The sequence below is a fragment of the Gopherus flavomarginatus genome, chromosome 2 (genome assembly GCF_025201925.1).
Source record: "Gopherus flavomarginatus isolate rGopFla2 chromosome 2, rGopFla2.mat.asm, whole genome shotgun sequence".
NCBI lineage: Eukaryota > Metazoa > Chordata > Testudines > Testudinidae > Gopherus > Gopherus flavomarginatus.
This window is the reverse complement of record NC_066618.1, coordinates 39,433,043-39,456,618: the sequence shown is the minus strand read 5'-3', so window position 1 is coordinate 39,456,618 and position 23,576 is coordinate 39,433,043. Positions and strand designations below refer to the sequence as shown.

The window sequence follows — 23,576 nt, the reverse complement described above, 5'->3', positions numbered from 1 at the left end:
CGCCGTCGCAGGCCTAGCAGGAAGCTGTTGGGGCCCCTGGGCTTGATGGTATGCCCAGGGTGTCCAAAACCCCCATTGCTGCGGGCCTTGGTCGTGTTGTGGCGGGTCGTGAAATAGCGCCGCCTGCCGGTCGGTGCCCAACGCGTACCCGCTGTCCATTTGGGAGGAGACCAACGGCTGTCTAGAAGGCCACGGCGGGGCAGACCCTGGTTGGTAAGGGTCTGCGCGGGTCGGCAGGGACGATCTTCTCGGTGCCGGGGATCGGTACCGGGAGTCATATCGGTGCCGGGATCGGGACCGGGACCGGGTTCTGTCTCGGTGCCGGGATCTGGACCGGTACCGGCCGCCGCTTCGGTGCCGGGATTGGGACCGGGACCTGCCACCAGCTCGGTGCCGGGAGGTCGACCGGGACTGGGACCTGCCACCAGCTCGGTGCCGGGAGGTCGACCGGTGCGGCGAGTGACGGCAGGACTGGCTCCTGGAGTCATGGTGCCGGTATCGGCGGCTGGAGTCCGACCGCGACCGTCTTGAGGTCGACCGGTGCCGCGAGTGCGACCGGTACCGCCGAGGAGAGCGGTGCCGGGACTGCGAGCGGCGATGAGATCTCGATCTGCCGTGACGTCGGGACCTGGACCGTGAGCGCGAGTCCTGAGACGGTGCCGACATCATGGGCTTGCCTCTAGACGCGACCCGCACCGGAGGTACCGGGGGTGGCAACTGAGTAGGCTCAGTTAAGGCAATGAGGTCCCGAGCCGAGGCGAAGGTCTCCGGCGTGGATGGGACCAATATCTCAACCCCAGATCTCATGGGGGAGCTTGGCGGCACCGGACTCGACAGACCCGCCGGGCCCGGAGTCGACGGTGCCTGCGGCGCCGCGGCCGATGTTGAGGCCGGGCGCTCCAGTCGGGTCTGCCTGGCTGGAGTAGCAGACTTCGACGGTCTTGGTTCTGTCCCCGGTGCCGGAGAAGGTCGGTGCCGGGGAGTCTTTTCGGTGCCGGTGCGATCCGGTGCCGGCGCCGAGATCACGGCCTGCGAAGCCGCCGGGTCAAGTGCCGCCTCCATAAGGAGAGTCCGGAGTCTTTGATCTCTCTCCTTTTTTGTTCTTGGCTTAAAAGCCTTGCAGATGCGGCACTTGTCCGATCTGTGCGATTCCCCCAGGCACTTCAGGCACGCGTCGTGGGGGTCGCTGGTGGGCATAGGCTTCTTGCAGGCCGCACACTGCTTGAAGCCCGGCGAACCAGGCATGAGCCCGGTGCCGGGTGCCGGGAAGGGCTAAGCCCCCGGCGAACAACTATTTACAACCTCTTTACACTTAATTACTACTATCTATACTTAACAATCTAACTAACAACTATAACAATACGAGAGATAACGAGAGAAAACAAGGAGAGCTAGGGACGTGGAGGACAGCTATGCCGCGCTCCACAGTTCCAACGACCGACACGGCGGTAAGAAGGAACTGAGGAGCGGGTGGGCCGGCAGGGATATATATTGAGCGCCATGGCGGCGCCACTCCAGGGGGCGACCTGCCGGCCCACTGGAGTTGCTAGGGTAAAAAGTTTCCGACGAACGTGCACGCACAGCGCGCACACCTAACTGGAATGGATGTGAGCAATCACTCGAAGAAGAACCTTGTGTGGACACAGACTCCTAGATTCCAAGGCCAGCTCCATCCAGTCTGACCTCCTATATACCACAGGCCATAGAACTTCCCCAGAATAATTCCCAGAGCAGAGCTTTTACAAAACGTCCAATTCTGATTTCAAAATTGTCATTAACAGAAAATCCATTGGTAAAAATTGTTCCAAATTGGCAAACTGTAAATTGATGTCGTTTGTGCCTGTAAATTCACCATCTGACACTAAAAAAATTCAAGCTGGGTTTTAACCAGTCAAAAGAGTCTCTCCACACAATCAATGAGGAGTCTCGGTTAGCCTTTAAGGTGTCTCCAGACTCCCCATTGTTTGTGGATACAGACTAACAGGGCTACCCCTCTGATACTTGTCTCCACACAATGTTGCACTTTTAAAAATACACCTTTAAACTGGAGCAAGTTCAGGTATAGAGCAAGAGTTATACAAACAGCATGATCAGGTTTGAACATGTCCACAGGCACTTAGGAATGGCTAATTAGAAGTGTTTGAGCATCTCAATGTTAATCCCAATCTGCATCTTTAAGCACTGCCATACTTTTAAAAAGCTCTCCCTTAGGTTTTGTTTTTTATTGTGACTAGAGCACATGCATGCTTTGGAACCAGTTCTGCTCAAAGGCAAAATTCACGCAGACATACATTGGAGCAGAATTGGGCCCATAAACAAGATGTTTTATCTTTAGTATAACAGTTCACTAAAGTGCAGCTTTCAAATACAACTCAGCGCCTACAGATGCAGATAGACATCTACTGGGATTTTCAAAAGCACCAAGGCACCTAACTCCCATTGAGTTCAAAATTTTATTTGAAACTACTAGTTGGTGCTTATATGCATCATGGTGCCTAAATACTTTCTAAAATCTGTCCCTACATTTTTAATTCATGATCAGATCTCTGACCCAGAAAGGAGACATGAAACTGCCTTTGCCTCTGTGGCATATTCTGCTATTGGTTAATCAGACCTGGATATGAATAGGAATGATAGCACATTTAACTTGCAGTGATTAAGCAGTAGTGGTCCAGTTATTCTCACGTGAACTATGGTTCCCAAATAGTATTGCCAGAAGTAACTGTGCTGCTCAGGTATAGTATAGCAGGGGAGTAGTCACATATTTGTAGAGAATGCAAATCATGCAGGGCTTTCTAGATTAAATCAATGCACACAATATAGGCTGCATATGTTTACACCATCCTATTCAGTTAAGCAGGTTGGTTGCCATGCTCTATGCTAGATGAGGGCTCTGAGTGGTCTTAAGGGTTAGCCCCGAGTAGTCCAAAATGGCAAAGGAAAAGGGGCACACCTCTCAGACAAGAGATTTATCAGTTTGAGTCTTGAAGTCAACAATATTTGTAGAAGGAGCAATCTTTAGGGGCCTGGAAGATGTGGAGGGGTCACATATCCTATTTGGTTACAGGAGTAGATCAATTCTATCTTACCTGTTAATGCATCTTTTTGTTAAGTGGCCGTTTGCCAAGCCAGAGAGAACTGTGGGGTAGCTCTGCTGCCCTTGCTTCTGGTAGCAGGAATGTGCTGGCCACCTTGTCCACTGTGTAAAGCCTGACAAACACAGCAAGAGGATCCCAGGAAGCAGCTTTACAATTTCATAGGAGGTCCTGTTATTTTTGGCTGAAAGAACTGTTAATGGATCTAGTAGAAGGAGCCCAGAATCCAAAGGAAAACAGTTTTTCAAATCATACAGGGCATTCTAGATTAAACCAATGTGCACCCTACAGGCTAAATACATTTACACCATCTTGTTCAGAGAAGCAGATCAGCTGCCATGTTCTGGAATCAGAGGATTCTTTGGTGATCAGTTGTTGATACTTGTTGACGCTCTACTATAAACATGGGCCACAAATACATCATACCTTTGGAGGAGGGCTGTCTTGTCTGAGCAGAATTTGTGACCTCTGACCACACGCAGACAAAGTAGATTTTTTTTTGTAGGATGGGTGAGGGCAGAATAAAGAACAATTACTTGACTAACATGGAATGGAGAATACACTTTGTGTATTATTTGGGGAGCTGCATGAAGGAAGAGTTATTTGAAGTAAAGTGCTCCTACTTTACTGACCTTTCCCCTTCTCAAAGAAGTAACTGCCACAAGGAATGTGACTTAGATAGTGAGAAAGTAGAGGAAAACCTTTTCAATGGTTTGAAGAGGGGCTAACAGAAAGAACAAAAGTAAGACTCCATTTAGCTACCAGACATCTGGTAGCTAGTTTGAGACACGAGAAGGTGTTGAAGAAGACAGACATAAGGATGAACTGCAAAGGTCTTTAAAGCGGGTAACATGTAGTGTTCAAGGACTGAAACCTGCATCTGTACCTAAGCTCCATATCACTGATAAAAAACTTGTTACAAATGGTCCTCAGGGTGGAGAGGCCATAGTGTTGGGGAATGAAATTTGAAGTAGAATGAAGAATCAGGGTCTTCAGGATCACAAAGAGGCACAAGGAGGCAAAGAGAATGACCTTTGCTCAGTCTCCAGGATTGGAGGGAATTGCTCCTTTGAGGGAAGATGGAAAGAAGGGAAGGCATATAAATGATTGAGAATCCATCTGTCCTCCATGCCTGAAAGTCAATGCTTGGAGCAATATAGACAAGAAACTGCATGCCAGAAAGATACACAAACCTAAGGGAGGTTATGGTTTGAGAATATAGGGACCAGCACTGAAGGATTCCCTTGGTATAGGGTTCTTTTGCTGAGCCAGACTGCCTCTCTGTTCAACTATCCTTGGACTCATGTGGCCAAGATGGTCCAATGGATTGTCTCTACTTTGGAAAGGATGTGTGGAGCCCTAATGCTGAAGGAGGAACTTTTTGTGCCACCCAGGCAGGTGATGATAATCAGCTGTCATGCAATTGTTGATTTCTGCTTGAAATGCTAGAGTAGAAATGAAGTTGAGAATGTATTGAATTGCTGGGCCCACCACTCTTAGCTCTAAAACATTGAGACTTGGGTTGCATTCCCACTTGCACCACAGGCCAACAAGGATCTGGTGTCCAAATGTGGATCCATGTCAGTGTGATTCTGGTTTGGGGGACAAGATACACCAGAGGCTTCCCTGATGTCAGATTTTTCTGCAATAGCCACCATCCAAGGGACCTTGGACTTTGGTCAAGTGTATTCAGGTCAGACAAGCGATTTCTCCTTATAAACTCAAATTGAGGAGGATTAGGAACAGAAGCATTGGCAGCAGGTATAATAGGCCAGAGGAGGCTAAGCCTCCCCTAAGCCAAGGCTGGCCCTACCCACACTCCACCAAGGTGGCAGAAGCTCAGCTCCTGCAGGAGATCAGCAAGCAGCTGGGGCCAGCAGGTGGCCTGGTGCTGGAGGTGACTGACAGCCGGCACTGGGGCTGGTGGGTGACTCAGCACTGGGATTGACTCTGTGGGCAGATGGCGGGCTCCTCCAGCCACAGGGGGGTGTCTCGGGGCTCTAGTGGATGGGGAGAAGTAGGGCCAGGGTCTTGGGAAGAAGGGGCAGGGCCAAGTGACTAGCCTTCCCAAAGGGGGGTGCTCACACGCCACCCATAAACAGAAGAGGTCGCAATACTTAGCATGGCTCACTGTACCGTGTTTGCAGAGGTGAGCTATAAGGCTATAAGGACGGCAGGGAAGTAAGTAGGTATGGGGCACGGGGACACACAGAAAAGTTCCTGGTAGAAACAAAGAACTGAACAAGTAAAGAACTGCACTGCACAAGCAGCCAGCTTGCTGCAGGAGGCAGAGAGCTTGGGAGTTCAGAATCATAGAAATGTAGAGCTGAAAGGACCGCAAGAGGCCATCTAGTCAAACTGGATTTTCAGGACCAGATGTTCACGCTCAGAGAGATGTGTGTACGTTCCTACCTCTAGACGGAAGTGGGCACAGCTACTCAGCAGTTCTGTCTGGGCCACTCCATGAAAATGTACATTTTACCAACACCATGCAGGAGGGAGAAGGAATCTTACATTATAATTTGTAATAAGCAATCAGGGACTGCTAAAGTGTAAATGCATTTCTTCGAATATCAACCCCCAGTTTGCTTCCATAATCAAATCAAATGCCTACCATATACCAGAGTCCTATTCAGTATTCCCTCTGCTCTTTCTAGAATGACACATCTGATTATAGTATGTTTGCATTTGAATAACCTACTGTTATTTTATATAAAACAAAACTCTATACTATATATGTGCACATATATGTATGATTTTACAGTGCGGAGTTTTAGCTTCCCTCAGACATATACTTGTAACCAGTAAGTAAACTATCTAGTGTACAATAAATTTATGAAATTCTATTAATCTCTGGTAATAGGTTCAATTGTTATTTGGACTAGATTGTACAATTGGAGGTTTTCTACAAGCTCAGCAATGCTCAGTTGCCTTTGTTTGGGAAAAGAGTATACCATAGTCACCAGATCAGAGAAGTACCTTCCCTTTAATTTTCCTTCTTTGTCTGTCTCTCTCTTAAACTATAAAGCTAGAATGGATTTTAAACCATTAGGGACTTTTCCGCAATTTAAGTCTCAATTCCCTGTAGAATTGATTCTGAATCCTTTGACATTAAAAGATATGAAAAAGAATAGCACTGAGACGTCTTTAAAAAAATATTTGAATAATGAGGAGGAAAAAGTTGACATTTCCTTCTTTTCTCTTGACTTTGCACAGATAGCGGACACAAGACAGCTTCCAACGTATCTACAGATTGAGCTAACTTGAAAAATATGTATGTTTGTATGAAACAAGGCAAAGAAACACACTTTAAGCCACACGTTTTTAGATGGATCTGCCCTTAGGCAAGGGCTGTGGCAATACAAAATCAGTGAAAATTTTCCAAACACCCAATTCCCACATGGTGCCTGCAGCCATGTGCATGTTACACATGGTGTGAACCATTGGCAGGAGCACCAATTGAGGGACAGTACACCTGGGTGGGGGAAAAAAGGGCAGTTCAAGAGGATCTCCAAACTGAGCAGCATTGAGACATGGCTCTGGGGTTGCAGCATCCTGTAGGTTTGGCCTAGGATCACCTTCACTTAGGGGCTGCCAGGCCAAACGCGAGTGGCGCTACAATCTACATGCCAATTGCAATGCCGTTCACTGAAATTTGGTCCATAGCTTCCTCCAACTTAACAAAGGGGTGGCTGGGCCAAATCTGAATGGTGCTGCAACCCTGCATGCCAGGTTGCAACACCACTCACTGAAATTTGGCGCAGTGGCCCTTCTGTCACAACAGAGGGATGGCTGGGCCAAACCTGAGTGGAGTTGCCACCTCGTGCACCAGATTGCAATGCCACCCCCTGAAATTTGGCCCCGTGACTCAACCATCATGATGTTTTAAGCCAAAATGAATTGTGCATGTCATGTCAAACATTTCTGTGAGCACCCCTGCAATTTCCTCCCTCTCCTAGATTTAATGAAGATGTATGAGCCTAAGGCCCCAGTTCAGGAAAGCTTTGAAGCACATGCTTAAATCCCTCCCTATTTAGGAAGAAGTAGGCATGCATGTACTAAAGTCTCATCAACATCAGTGGGATTTCAGCATGTGCTTAAGTGCTTTTCTGATCCAGGGCCCACCTTTGTACTAATTGCGCTACTTAAGAATAATTTTACAAGTATTCTTGCACACTAACATAGCGGAGAAAGGGAGAAACTGGTTCTGTGAAAGAGAGGAACTGAGACAGCGTTAGAAGCAGTGACATGTAGGTATGTCCTTAGCCGATAGAATGGAGAGCTCAAGAGATTTGTGCATTCCCTCTAATTGCCAGCTACTGCTCTAAAAGGTTCTGTGGCACATGGCGAGGAGAATGGCTTCTGTAGTGTGTGACTCTGTGGAGACAATTAAGACATGGAGAACTTGATGTGTTTCTTCATTCCAGTGCTTTCTTAGACTTGATGTTGTTGAATGAGGGCCTGATCTTTGCCTTAGTGATATATTTGAGATAGAGAGAGAAAAACTCTGGTGCTCCAGCTGCTTTTAACAGGTTATACACTGGATTTCCAGGTTAAATGTACTCTGATTAGGAGGATCATAATGATTTTCCCACTGGAAAGTGATGTATGCTATAGTATAAAAGGAGGCGTTCGTTGTATCAGGGCATCCCTAATATACAAAAGCCTATGGAGGGAAGAATCAATGCACCACACTTTATGAAACTTCATAGAAAACTATAATGTGTGTTTCTACTGATAAACATTGTGTAGTGGGAAGCATGTAGTACTTGGCTGGAACATACATACCAGTTCTTCATAGATTCTAAGGCAGAGGTCCCCAAAGTGTGGAGTGCACTCCCCCAGGGGGGGCACGGCAGGACCTTTGGTGGGGAATGTGGCGGGTCCAGGCCAGCCCCCAAGATGGGTGGGGAGGGAGCACCACCCAACTCCTCCTTGCTCTGAGTTCTGCTCTGGCCCTGCCCCCAGCTCCTGTCCCCATGCTGGCCTCATCTCCAGCCTTGGCACAGCTCTGCACCTGGCTGGGGGCCCAGGGCCGAGGTTGGAGGCAAAGAGGGGCAAGGGCAGGAGTGAAGCTGCACCCGGCCATGGCTCCTATTGCAGCCTGGTTGTGACTCCACCCTCGCCCCCAGCCTTGGCCGCTGGCTGCGGCTCGGTCCCTGGCCCCACTCCCAGCCCCAGCCCTAGCCCATGGCCCCAGGCTCGGCCCCCTTACTCCTGTCAACGTCGCCCCTTCTCCAGCCTCCCCCAGCTCCCGCTGCTGTTCTAAGGCCAGAAGGGACCATTGTGATCATCTAGTCTCCCCTCCTATACAGCACTGGCCATAAAACTTTCCCAAAATAATTCCTGGAGCATACCATTCACCTGCTTCATTTCTATTCATTCATTGCTTATAGCCTATTATTTTCTTCTTCTTCATCGTCTTCAAAATAATAGTTTCTAAACATTGAGAGTTTCCACTGGAGAGGACAGGACTATGTATTTAATTCTGCAATAAATAAAACTCACAATGAGGCAAAGTAACATATTACTACTGTATGGTTTTAGCAGATCCAATATACACTATATTGTGATTTTTTTTAAATTAAATTTATTCTTGGAATTTTTAAAGTAATTTAATATAAGTGAATTAAAGTGAGCAAATGCCCTTGATTTGATTTGGTGTGAATTATCCTAAGAAAGACAATAATCCAATTTGTTTTGGCTGGCAATATTCTGTAATGAGAACATGCCTAACCAACCATCAACTCAAGGAACAGCAGTCAATATGAGTCAGATCAGAGGACTCCATTTACTTATTACCTGCATTTATTTAAGCAAATCAAGGGTGATGAAATGTGAAATTAATGTTATGTTGATGGATTCCAAATGCAGCCTGAAGAAAGCATATTAACCTCTTGAAGAGGGCATGAAACAAAATGCATTTTTAGGAAAACACATTTAGTGACCAAGCCAAGTCTGGCTATATTCTTCATTCATGTTTGAATATACAAAGCATCCTTGGTTGAAGCAATAAACAATTAACTTGTGTAACCTATATCAACAGGTATGGTAGTTTTGATGTATTTTGTTTATGAATATAATACATACATAATCCTAGGTTTAATATTTTATTTCAATGCCATTGTATGTTATGCAGAATAAATTCTGTAACGTTACATCCACTGTGTCATCAAATAAAATGTGAACTAGTTTGCATAGGTTAATATTTTGGACAGCATGAATGCTGCTCTAGTCCACCCAGGCTTAAAGATTCACAGTGCAGAGGAAAAAACAGGAATTAAAGCATTTCTACTAAAATATATTTTAATAGCTGGTGTTAACTTTTTGCATAACAAAAGCCAAATTATGTTGATACATCATATGATCCAGTAATAATCCGCGTCCTTTGAAAAAAAACAAGTGTTTCCTTCATAACCGTATACTCCCAAAAAAACATACAGTTTTGCAAAGTAACTAGAACTCTACACACTTTTAAGCAAATATAAGCTAAATTGTGCAGCGGTTCATTTTTGCTTTTTATATCACACTGCAAAAACCAACATCTGAAAGAGTTTCCACACCATGCTAATCAACGTTAATACAGTCAGTGCTGCTTTCTGATGGTTTAGCAACTTGTAATATTGAACTAGATATGATTGTAATGCTACAGTATATAACTTATTTTTCTCCTAAAACAAAAGAAATGTTTCAACAGCAATCGGATTACAACTTAGATACATTATGCAAACGTTATATATCAGACACAAAAGCATATGAAATTCCTTTGAATATACTGTAGTAGTGCAGGCAATTAAAGAAAGAAATATAACTCCATGTTTTCTTTCAGAGAGGTGATGAGATTTGAGGTGTGGTTTCTATGGTATAAAGATTGGAGAATGATTGCTAAAGCACGGTATAATGTTTTACCTTTTAACTCACCAGCAGTTTGCTCTTGCCAACACAAAGCACTGGAGTGTATGTAGTCGTATGGAGATCTATGTTTAGAAAGTATCTTTAGCTTGTTTCTATATTGTATTTAAATATTTACTAACTACATCTTATTCCATATTTCATACAGAATGTTATTCAAAACAGTTCAAATCTAGCAGATTTTATTCTTTATATCACATTCTGCCCAACACTTCTGTGTGTGTGATTGTTTTATAAGGAAAGGACGTGCCATCACCGTACAATAAAAACCAAAATTAACTCCATGGCCAAGCACTAGAGGCCTTCCAAGTCACCAAGGAACTTTTAAGAAGGACACACATATCAAGAATATAATCCATTAAAGTGATTCACTCTCGAGCCCTAACCTTGCTTAATTGGTGTCAAGTATCAGAGGGGTAGCTGTGTTAGTCTGGATCTGTAAAAGCAGCAAAGAATCTTGTGGCACCTTATAGACTAACAGACGTTTTGGAGCATGAGCTTTTGTGGGTGAATACCCACTTCGTCAGATGCATCTGACGAAGTGGGTATTCACCCACGAAAGCTCATGCTCCAAAACATCTGTTAGTCTATAAGGTGCCACAGGATTCTTTGCTGCTTAATTGGTGTGTGGTAAGTCAGCGTAGTCACGAGAACCGCATTTCAATATTAAATACTAATGTGCTATAATGGAACTTTATAACTGTAGTATCCATAATAGTAGCTTTGTTTAGAAAAAGATTAAACGGGGAAGTAAATATAATGAACAGCAAGCTGCCCTTTATAACTAACTATCTTATATACTGTGGTATATTTATACTTTGTTCTTGAAGAATAATAGCACATTAGAGTGCCCTTACTTTTGTAACACTTGAATGGGGATTAGTGAACTCCAAGCTGAATTATGGAATTCTGAGATGATTGTGTCCAGAAGACAAAATTTTCATCTCCAGTGAGATGCTGTTCAACTGTGCAATGTATGGAGTAAGAGTGATACACTGTGGTAAAATAAAGAATTAGTTTTTATCTTCCTTGCTTGTCAGACAATTTAAAGGTAGAACAAGTTGTATCTGGCATTTACTTCTCCCTACATTCCAGAGTGTATCAGCAGGGCCTCACAAACTCCTTGTAAGAATTGTACTTACAAATTGTGGTGGTTGAACTGAGGATCTATGTATTACAAGTTGTAGCTTTCATAAAACATTTTGATATCCAGGCTCTAATCACTTTGTATATTGGGTACCACTGCTAACAACAGTGCACTGTAATTAGAATTCATTTTCCCAGATATAAAAAACCAGATAACCATTTCAAATGAACAAAAATTACTAAAAGCATGCACTACAAAAAATTAACTATGCAAATGAATAATTTTAAACTAAGCACATTAATTATGCTGATATAGCATTCTCAGGAGAAACAGGATTCACATACTCTTTTGTTTTCTTGACCTTTTTTATTTTGCAAATTGCTTCAGGTGCTTTGCCAGGCTATAGGATATTCAGATTCATAAAGATTGTTTTATTTCCATTGTTTAACATATCATAGTCCTCTAACTTGACAAAATGCTTATTTCCTGATTTAGCTTGTTACTATACATAGTGCTAGATATCCCTTTCCCAAGCTGAGCAGAATGCTAGTGCGGTTATGGGGTTTGTTTCTCTGTTTTCAAAGACACTACAAAGGGCACCTTGATGCTGTACATATCTGCTCCCTATGTTTCTTCTGATTCATATTTGTTTAGCATACAGACAACTTATTCTTCCTGTTGTCAGCACTAAGGAGCTAGTACAAGACCACAGCAGCAAACGATATCCAGACATCATCAGAAAAAAATTTCCAACCATTATAAATTGTAATTTTAACCCTGTTGCTGATGGCTGGTGATGATGACTGATATAGAAATAAACTGCCTTTCAGATCACATTCAGGCAGAGCTTAAAGCGTCCACAATTTAAATGCAGTTGTTTCACTTGCTAAGCTAGCAAATTTGACATGGAAGACACCAATAAACAATAAGGGCTTGTTGCTTCAGCTGCTCCATGGACGAAACTCCCAGGTCTTCCACAGAATTTTAAAACTACAGTGTAGTTACAGCAGTGCTGCCTACTATGGAAGATCAAGGTTTCACTTTTACAGAGTTATTTTTCTTGCTTCTAATCAGTCTCTGAAGTTAAATGCTCCTGGAGAGGTTCACCCATGAAATTCTTTGTCTGACAAGAAAATATACTATTCTTCTTTTAAAAACCCCACAATCCTAGAAATGTACTGTTCTCTGTCTTGCAGCTTGGGATTTTCTCCCTTACTAACAATACAATGGAAGTGAAGAAGCTTGCTGCCTTTTAACTGTATGCAAAGCAGAATTGGCAGGTGTCTTGCACTGGTGGGTTGCTTTTAACATAATGAATAATTACTGCCTTCCTTCCTTATTGTTAAATGAAATAATGCAGGCAGGCTGACTTATTGAAATCAGAAATAGAAAATTCTCTATAAACACAGCATAAATGTAGTTAAATTTTTAAAAACTACAGGAAGGCCAGTGCAGCTTCAAAATTCTGGATGGCTACTAAATAGCTACCATCTTTCATTCAGATCTGAGTACAGAAAAAAATATTTTGTTCCTTAAACACACACACATACACATGCACCAACTCCTCCATGACACTTTACATGATTTTGTGCTCCCTCTGATTTAGGACCTGATCCTGTAAGAGAACGGCAAGGGAGGATACTGTATCCACACAGAGCTCAATAAGCAGGATCAGGGCCACGTTATATTGCAACTAGCTGTTGTGTCCCAATGATTAGAATCACACCTGCATCCTTCAGTCCTGACCACAAGCCAATGGACAATAGAAATAAAATACCTGGCAGTTTGTGAGTAAACAAAATGATCAGGCCTGTAATGTTTATACTGTTTCTTACCAATGGCTTAGCTGATCCAAAGTTGAAGAGAATATAATCACTTTAGTTTTCCTTTTTCATCTTACTTTGAATGTAGTTTAAGGTGGAAGAGAAGTGTTAGAAAGTCAAAATGGAATCTTTTGCATAAACAATTTGGGACAATAAATATTTCCATTTTTGGTACTGAATCCTGGAATCTAAGTACTTTTTATTCAGGAATAAAGAAACTTGATAGCTTCTAAGATTGATCCTTAGATCCAAAAACAGTCTATAGCTTTCCTTTTGCTAACTGCCCCATAATATTCACCAGCTTTTCCTCTTTTTGGTGTTCGGGAGGAAGCTGGAATGAGGTGGGTAGGATTTTTGTTTGTTTAGTTCTTGCTTTGGTGCCAGCTATGAGAAAAAAATGAACTCAATAGCAGTCAATGATGTTTGCCTTTCATTAATCAGTCGGTGAATATAACCCACTTTTGGGCAACTAAATGATGTCACAACTAGAGCCAGTGTTTTGGAAGGAACTCAAGCAATAGGCCATTGAACTGTAACATATCATAAAATCAGAGCTCCTCTCAACTTTTCTACACAGGTGCAGGACTCCTTTGCAGCGGGGGGGGGGGGGGGGTACAAGTTGGTTTTATCACCAAAGCAGACATTAAGCAAGTCACTTGTGGTAAGAATGAAGGATGTAACTATAAGCTTCATGAGGTCACACAGTACATGGTCCTAAGACTGGCTATTTTCATCAGGATAGTTAAGGATAAAGGATGTAATGGAAATTGTTTGTACAGTGCTTTGAAGATGGACATTGCTATCTAAATGTTAAGTATTATTTAATGTATGCAGTGCTGCTGTAGCCATGTCAGTCCCAGGATTAGAGAGACAAGATGGGTGAGATAATATCTTTCACTGGACCAGCTTCTGTTTGTGAGAGAGACAAGACTTTTGAGCTTGAAGAACAGCTCTGTGTAAGCTCAAAAGCTTGTCTCTCTCATCAACAGAAGTTGAGCCAGTGAAATATATTACCTCACCCACCTGGTCTCTCAAGTATTATTTAAGGGAAACAGAAGAGGTGGCAATTTGGCTCTGCACTCTGAACAGTGCCAGTGGGAAACATACTGTGAAAAAGACACAGATTTGCAAGGAATCGAGGCACAATCAAAACTGATGGATTGGGAAGCAAGCAAAACTGACAGGAGCTAAGGGTACAGTCATGAAGGAGAGCCAGTGTAAGGCCCAGGAATGAGTGTGGTGGTGGGGGCAAGTGAGAGTTAGGAACTTCCACTGTCAAGACTTTTTGTTTCTTATAAGGCTGCTGGGCAGTAGGATTTTTACCAGCATGTTATCTCCTGTTACTTAAAAGGCTGTATTATCCAGTTTTTATTGGGACGTTAAATGCTCTAAGTTAAACAGCTTTAAAAATGATTAGAATGTGTTACTAAATTGAAAGTATTAGCCGCTTGTGATTTCAAAGTGACATAAGAAAAGAATCCATGTTATGGTTACGTTTAAAAGAGAATCTAAGAAAAAGAGATTTCTCCTTTATAGCTAATGGATGGAAACTTTACATAATTGGCAGCACTGGGCTTCCACATACGTCTTTTGTTCTTACAAAGTGTTATTGTAAGCCATACTGTTTGGATATGTGTGTCAGATTGCAATTCTTACATCAAATTGTTATATTAGTGATAAAGTAATGAACATGTGGTCTTAAAAGTTTCTTCTGAGTATTTTGTTTCAAAAGGGTTAAGTTTTGAGTAAATCAGAATAAAGTTCAAAGGACTAGGGACAAAAATTAGTTAACATACTCAATGTAATTTGCTGGAAGCATTCCTGTTTTCCCAGTTCTCTGAACAGTACCAAACATCCAGCCATCATCAATTGGTTGCACATTGATGATATAGTCCCCATCCCTGAAGGAAACTTCATCTTCATCTTGTGCACTGTAGTCATACATAGCTCTGTATGTTCTCTGTTGAAGGAAAAGAAACAGGGCCATGAAGAACTCATCATTGCCAGACACTGCTTCTCTGTTACATACATATACACACAGCACCATTTAGTAAGCTGAAATATAGAATTCAAACCCACCTGCAAAGAGAATGCAGTCTATACTATCTAAGAGGTATGTGCTGAATAGAACTGAGTGGACTATTTGTGCCAAATAATTTATTCAACAAATTCAGTCATGAGACTGATTTTTATGAACATATGCCTTACGTACACCATGCAAACACATTTCACTCTGGAGATATTCACCACTACTTATGCCTTATGTATTCACTACCCATAGTTAATTATCCATGCTGCATGCCTGGCCATCTGAACCACATGGTACTGTTTCTGTCTCTGCTTGGATGATCCCAAACAGGCTGTGTCTTCACTAAGAGAAAAGACATGTTCTTAACTCAAGTTAGCAAACTTGACCTGCCACCTCACATGAACACTACAAACTGCTTCACCTTTACTACGATTTCACCTCAAGTCAGCTAACAGGAGTTAAGAACACACCTTTTTGTTCCTAGCGAAGACAAGACCTGATAACATGACAGGATGCCTGGGTAAATATTTCTGGTGGGAATGCTCATGTAAGTACATATTTACACCACTGTACACGTAAAATTGACATGAGTGTTCATGCACAAACACAGAAGGAGTTATGATTCTTTTTATCTTTTTGTGAACACTCTTCCGAACAAAATTTTGCTCAAATGAATGTTTATCGAGACCTGGGTTTACACTTGTTTATATTAGGGTTAAGGCTGGGATTAGGGTTGAAGTTATATTTTTAATAGATGGCAAAGGCATCCACGGTCACCGATAGGCTCTTTTTAATATAAATCCAAATAACTAAATAAAGTGCAAACTAACCTTATTAACTAAATGTCTCAGTGCTTCCACTCCTGTGTCAACTACATTCCCTTCCTAAATTTAATATTTATTTCATGTACATAGATCAATACTATTGTCAGCTATCCAAGATTAAAAAGCGGCTATAGACTCATAGAGAACAGATTCCCCACTAAGCCTTAATAGGCAACCTTCCCCAAATGCTATGAAGCTGCACGTTCTGCTCATTTAAAAACATCATATGAGTTTTCTACTTTCCTTTTCCTTCCTAGTTTCTCGGCAGAAGCCAAGAGCAACTTAGGAATCACAGATAGTATCCCACTGACCTAAGAGCTCTTTTCCATTTCTCACTATATCCAACAATGTTAGCCAGATGTTTCTGCTGATATGATCAAAGGTTAAAAAAAAAACAACAGTTAATGTTGGCCGGTATGTTGGCTTTTGGAGTGACCACCCAATACAATCAATCAAACCCTTTAAGGGATATTGTCAAGCTGTCTGTCTACCACCTCAGGAAGACCAGACTACTTCCTGTTCACATGGTCTAGATCATTAACATTTTTTAAAAATGAAAATTTAAGATTGGCACAAATGGAAGTTCCACCAGCAGGAGATAAGAAAACAGGTGTGTTTCCTTATTACTGCTCCCACTCTGGAAACAGGTTTAGTGGTCCTGCACTTCTCCTTTGCCTTCTAAGATTCCATTGTTGAATATTTGCTCCCCATGTAGGTATCTATAGACTGTAATCAGGTCACCTCTTAACCTTCTCTTTGTTAAGCTAAATAGATTGAGCTCTTTGAATCTTTCACTATTGGACGTGTTTTCTAATCCTTTAATCATTCTTGTGGCTATCCTCTGAACCCTATCCAATTTATCAATATCCTTCTTGAAATGTGGGAACCAGAACTGGACACAGTATTCCAGCAGTGGTCAAACCAATGTCAAATACAGAGTTAAAATAACCTTCCTATTCCTACTCGAGATTCCCTGGTTTATGCATGCAAGGATCACATTAGCTCTTTTGGCCACAGCATCACAATGGGAGCTCATGTTCAGCTGATTATCCACCATGACCCCCAAATCTTTTTCAGTGTCACTGCTACCCAAGATACAGTCCTCCTTTCCTTTAAGTAAGGCCTACATGTTCTGTTCCTAGATGTGTACATTAACATTTAGCTATATTAAAATGCATAGTTTGCTTGCATCCACTTTAACAAGCGATCCAGATCGATCTGAATCAGTGACCTGTCCTCCTCCTTACTTCCCACTCCCCAAATTTTTGTTTCAGCTGCAAACTTCATCTATGATGATTTTATGTTTTTTTCCAGATCATTGATAAAAATGTTAAATAGCACAGGGCAAAGAACAGATCTTTGCGGGACCCCACTGGAAACAGTCTTGCTCAATGACAGTTCCCTGTTTACAGTTACATTTTGATACCAATCAATTAGCCGGCTTTTAATCCATTTAACATGTGCCATGAGCAGAGACCTCATAAAGGAATCAACCATTTGACATGCATTTCAATTCTTTGGCATTTGATTCCTTTTAACCAGCTTGATAGCATCACAGTGCTGCAAAGTTGTTAAGACAAGCTGGTAATGCCACATTTTTAAAAAATGTATTAGGGCCCCTGATGCTGCCTAGAAACCAAAATTTATGGCTTTAAGACCTAATTAGGTGGTAAATGGCTGTCAGAAAAAGAATTCTATAATAATCCAGTTAGCATTTATTACCTAATTATCACTTCAGAGTCTAGTTTAAATGACTCAAATAAGGGATTTTAAAAATGCATTTAAGTGAATTATTCCTCTAATCAAAAGTAAGTTAAACAGGTACAGAAAGCACAGTAGGATGTTGTCTTGCTGGACAGGCAGCTGGGCAGAATACTAAGGTTTGAAAATACCAAAATGTTTCTGCTGGGAGAACATTTTGGTGTTTGTGAAACAACGTACAGCTGAATTTTATTTCTGTGAAAATGTCTGAGCTTTTAGCTTTTTGTTCCGATTTGGGATGAAAACACTTCTGAAAACTCATTTTTTTTCATGGAACTAAAATTCCATTTTCTGGCCAGCTCTAATCTTTGTTAATGATTCAACATCCTGTGACTTCAATTAAGGTGAGAGAGCTAATAAATATACATCTTCCGAAACATCCTGTAGATCTGCCAGGAAAGAAAAGGGAAAACCAGAAGTGATATTTCTGATAGTCTTAAGCTAAAAAACAATGGAGCTCTGATCTATTTGGCCTCTAGTCACTACCATAATAAGCAATGTTAAAAATGTTAGTAATTTGAAAAAAATCTTAAGAAAAGAAATCAAAGAAGCAAACAAATATGCACAAGTCCAATTTTCAGAAATCTTTTGTAAGTCTTCACTGACATCCAATACCGTTGCTAGCTATACCAACTGAAAAACAAGGTTCACCTGCAAAAAGCACAAAGATGGCCTTGTTAGAACTATACATTCCCTCCAGCTTTAAAGTTCTATGTGCCTATTTGGTCAGACAGATTAAAAACAACAGCAAATGGAAACCTCGGTATTTAGTTCATTGTGTGAAAAAGTGCTACCTCAACCTTTCTGCTTTTTAGAGTATATGAATAATGTAGATAATTTCATTGTTCTTTGGAGCACATAAGTTTTTGAGATAAAAATCTCTTGCTACTTCTCTGCATCACCTAATCCTATGCATCTTTTATCTGCAGTAAGGACCATGTGAAAAAGCCAAAAAAGTATTTCTTTAATTTGAAAATAAGTACAATATGAAGAAATCCAGAAGAATGATTATTCCCCAAGGTTCCCAATTCTGGATTGCAAAGGCTACCAGCGGATTTATATTTACAAGACATTTACCAGTAGCTAAAGAGGGGTGCACTGAAAGGAATGATTCTTTCAATTCAATACTCACCAAGCCTGCTGAATGTGGCTGTGAATGCATCGACCTCATAGATGACATACTGGTCTGGTGCATGTATCCATACCCTTGGGACTGACTTTGTTGATATGCCCCAGGAAGCACAGGGGCTGCACATTAAAGAAATACAGAAGCATTACTACAAGAGTTAAAACAATATCCTTGCTGAGTCTGCGTGTGCAACTTCTCTTAGCAGTTGGTAGCAGCTGTAGATTGCTCTCCCAATTAGAAACCTGCAGCATAAATAGGGATTCATGTTCCCAAAGGTATGTAACTCTAAATCAGTGGAGAAGAGTTTTAAGTGACAAAACAAGCCTTGTGTAGGTTGAATTCTACATAAACCTAACACAATCAGCAAAGAAATATTCATTAGCATCATGACTAACTGGAAGCACAACAGTGAGTAGGAAGGCTTGAAAGACTTCTAGAAACATGACCACACATGTGCACCAAAACTAGGGACATCACTAAGGGCAGGTCATTAAACACAGCTACATCACCCAGAGTGTGAAAAGCACACATCCCTGAATTACATAGATAAGCCAACCTGACGCCCATGTAGACAGCACTAGGTTGATGGAAGAATTCTTCCATTGACCCAAGCTACCACCTCTCAGGGAGGAGGATTTACTACAGTGATGGGGAAACTGCTCTATCACTGTAGTGACTGTCTACACTGAAGAGCTCCAGCAATGCAGCTGCAACACTGTAGCTGTGTCTCTATAGTGGTATAAGTGTAGACACAGAACTCAAAATTTTGATGCTACACTGAGATACTAGAGAAAAATGATACCATGGGGCACGACAGTTTCATTACTATTAATGAAAAAAAGACAAACCTAAAACTAAGTACTGAAACAAAGCTGAAATATTTTAGTAACACTGCTCGACCAATGTATTCCTAATTATAGAATATTTACTTTCTCTTATAGGCTAAAGACCTAGAAAGGCCTATTTCATCTAGGTTTATGTGACCGTTCAGCAGTGGGTACTGAGCTAGGTTCCCTTAGTTTACACTGACTCCATTAGCACTGTGGCCAAGCATAGAGCAATTAAAACCTGGCAATTTCTTTCTGTCCCTTCCCTTTTTCCTCTTACGTCCATTAGGCTCAGTCCAACATCGCTCTTCCCTCCCACAGCTATACACACATTTTTTTGGCAGTGTGATTTTACCAACCATAGATGACAACACTATACTGTGGTTTATTGAGGAAAATCTGCTGAAAGATCGAATAAAAACCTCACGGACCCTTGTGACGATTTGGGAATGTCTGTACAATTTATGAATTGTGATGTGAACTCAATCTGTGTCAGGCCAAACTCAATCTTGTACATGCAGCTCTTTGCCTTCTCTGTTTCCTGTTTGCCTCCATGTTTGGTTGAAGTCCCCACACAAAGAGATACAGGGCTGACACTAGAGGGTAGTTAACTAAATGCTCAGCTACAGGAAATCTATTCACTCTAGACGAAAGATTGGTCACTACCTAGAAGAACTGGGTTAGCAGGGGGAGGTCACCTTGGCAACAAAGGTGTTTGTGCTCATGTGGGGAAGCAGAAAGTGGCATCATCTGACATAGATGAATGAAAATTTCAAAGGGGCTGAAGTTGTTCTGCTCAGGGGCCATTTTCCTCTAGTCCAGGAGAAAGAAGCAATGCAGCATGAGACGTGCACTGAAGCCTGACCCAACCCAAAGAATGTCCCAGAATGGTGAGGAAACTCAGGTAGAAATATGCATGATGTAATGTTTATTGTTTTATATCTTCTGTACTCTCCTGTGCCTTATATGATTAAGTATAAAATAACAAATGTGTTAGACACTGAGCAAAGTCTGTGTGTGATATGCTTCACAATTGCTGCATGCCCCTAAGTTAAACTGTAAACCAGACTCATCACACCTTGAAGTGGAGTTCTGAGAGAGGGTGTGTTTAAATACACAGGAGGCTGAGGTACCTCGAAAGTGGGTTCTACCTTTCAGATGAGAATACCAGACAGAAGGTCTGTGCCCCAAGAGTGTGCCTAGGGACCCCAAGATTGAGCAGTGGCTGGATTCTGTTCAGGCTCCAAGGGCTTAAAGCACCTGAGAATCCAGAGCAGAAAAGCCTGGATTTGCCTCACAGCAGTTCTCGAGAGTGGCTGGAAGGGGGTGCTCGCTAAGTTCTGTGACAAACCTCTACCCTTACTCCTTGCTAGAAGGAGATTCCTAATAATTTAAGACAATACAGTCTCTATTCCAACATCCTGCTTTGACACCAGACTGACAGAATCTGAAAAACAAGTGTCCCTGGACATCTGTGAAACCCAAGTGTAGCTGTGGTGGCCATTCAGTACCTTCTCAACAAGCCTTCATTTTGGGGAAAGGTGGACAGTCCTGACAATAACTAGTAAGGTGGTTAATATCCAAAGAGTGAAGGTTTAATCATTTCCTGTCTAACCATTGTTTGCAAGCCTCACCAATATTGGGCCTAACATATCTCTGCTGGTTTTATCCAGCTATTGCGAACCTTAGCCCATCTCTCAAATGGTTAATTGGCATTCTCCAAGCACAACTGAAACTGCACTAAGCAAAATTGTGAAAAATAGTCATAAAGATGGTGAATTTCTTTTGACATCTTTTCCACAAATTTATCAAGCCCGCTTGAATTCTATCAACTTATCAATGCCGCAAATGGTCAGTTTACTTCAGAGACATGTGACTGAGCTGAAGCAGCCTAAATGATTCACATTGCTCTCAACTTGGAATGATTCACCTGGTTGGGATTTTGAGAGATTTGCCCCCTGGGCTTTGAAAAAAGCAAAGAACGCCCACCACCCTTGGAGCAACCTTCCAACCCAGTCCTCAGAGTGGGTGCAAAACTGATACAGGACAGGAGGAGTGCAAAAATAATTTATGGAGGGGCTCAAGAGGTGCAGAATTAATTGATGTGGGGCTGCAGAGGTTGCACAATTAATTGATTGGCAGTTATGGTTTTGTGGAGGAGCTGGAAGATGGCACACCATCAGGAATAGCTTTAATGCAAGATATGGGCAAGTATGCAATAATATTCTGGCCTTTTTACCTCTGAAGGAACCAGGATGTATAGAAGGGTGTGAAATGAACTATGGGGAAAGGTTTGCTGAATTGTGCTTGAATGGAAGTTCAGTCTGTGCTTTGTGAGAAGATTCATTTTCATTTTACCCAACCTGCTTCCCTATCCCTAATTCTGAGATTGGTGGTTTGAGCAAATAGTTAGAGTTTTCCTGTAACTGGTAATTTTATTATAAGTAATATATTAAAATAAACTACATATATGATTAAAATATTAGTGCTCATTATCCAGTTATCATATCCATTATGTTATACTTTTTAAAGATAGTGAATTACTATATTCTTAATTAAGGTATTTGTGATTTGGGACACCTATTTCAAACCACTACAAATGCACAGATTGTGTTGTGAGGTGAGAGAGTAAAGTTGAAGCCATATGTTGATTTAGTCAGAGAAGTTCCTATAACATGAAGCAACTCATGGACAGCAATATGCAGTACTGGAATATAATGAATAATTTATTTTTTAGATGTGGCAACTTCATTCTAGTGATGTATGAGTGCACAGATACTTTAAAGCAGTTTAATCATCAGAAAATTATTGCTCATTAATGTGTTCACAAGGTGATCATGATATTAAGTTAATGGTTCTTAGCAGTTCATCAGATAATTTATGTTTCAATGTTGTCACATACTACTTCTAAATGACCAGACATGGCCTTTCCTGAGAAAATGGATAGAAGTGCAATTTAGTCAAAAGTTACTGTGAGCACGGTTCGGTGAATATATTTTGCCTAATTTCAAACTCTTCCCTTCTGACTTCTTCTCCCTAATAGGGCCTAAGTCCCTCAACAATCATCACTCCTCTCTCATTGTCTGTGTTCAGAGTATCTTCCAAATCCAGAAAATATCAGAGGGGTAGCCATGTTAGTCTGGATCTGTAAAAGCAGCAAAAAATCCTGTGGCATCTTAAGCTGGTTTTGTAGTTGGCAAGCCATTCACAATCTTTGTTTAATCCTGAGCTGATGGTGTCAAATTTGTAGATGAACTGAAGCTCAGCAGTTTCTCTTTGAAGTCTGGTGCTGAAGTTTTTTTGCTGCAGTATGGTCACCTTAAGATCTGCTATACTGTGGCCAAGGAGGCTGAAATGTTCTCCTATAGGTTTTTGTATATTGCCATTCCTAATATCTGATTTGTGTCCATTTATCCTTTTCCGTAGAGACTGTCCAGTTTGGCCAATGTACATAGCAGAGGGGTATTGCTGGCATATGATGGTGTATATTACATTGGTGGACGTGCAGGTGAATGTACTGTGTGTGGCTGATCTGGTTAGGTCCTGTGATGGTGTCACTGGTGTAGATATGTGGGCAGAGTTGGCATCGAGGTTTGTTGCATGGATTGGTTCCTGAGCTAGAGTTACTACAGTGCAGTGTGCAGTTACTAGTGAGAAAATGCTTCAGGTTGGCAGGTTGTCTGTGGGCGAGGACTGGCCTGCCACCTAAGGCCTGTGAAAGTGTGGGATCATTGTCCAGGATGGGTTTTGTAGATCCCTGATGATGCGCTGGAGGGGTTTCAGCTGGGGACTGTATGTGATGGCAAGTGGAGTCCTGTTGGTTTCTTTCTTGGGTTTGTCTTGCAGTAGGAGGCTTCTGGGTACACGTCTGGCTCTGTTGATCTGTTTCCTTATTTCCTCGTGGGGGTATTGTAGTTTTGAGAATGCTTGGTGGAGATTTTGTAGGTGTTGGTCTCTGTCTGAGGGGTTAGAGCAGATGTGGTTGTACCTCAGTGCTTGGCTGTAGACAATGGTGTGTGGTGTGCCCGGGATGGAAGCTGGAGGCATGAAGGTAGGCATAGCGGTCGGTAGATTTTCGGTATAGGGTGG

At 41.9% G+C, this 23,576-nt stretch overlaps 1 protein-coding gene across 4 annotated transcripts in view; it reads right to left on the bottom strand.

Annotated features, from left to right (window-relative positions):
• The window catches only part of LOC127044581 (LIM zinc-binding domain-containing Nebulette), a 557,001-nt gene that overhangs the window by 127,744 nt on the left and 405,681 nt on the right, over positions 1–23,576 (bottom strand). The window contains exons 8-9 of one of the 4 annotated variants that reach the window (XR_007772528.1): positions 18,664–18,779; positions 13,941–14,877 (exon numbers count right to left, since the gene is read on the bottom strand). Coding sequence is in view for 3 of the 4 variants with exons in the window: in XM_050939646.1 (XP_050795603.1) it covers positions 14,701–14,877; positions 18,664–18,779 (293 nt within the window). In the remaining variant the exon portion in view is untranslated. Of the gene's footprint in view, positions 1–8,945; positions 14,878–18,663; positions 18,780–23,576 lie in introns of those variants that run through there. The other 3 variants (XM_050939646.1, XM_050939648.1, XM_050939649.1) reach the window with 3 other exon arrangements.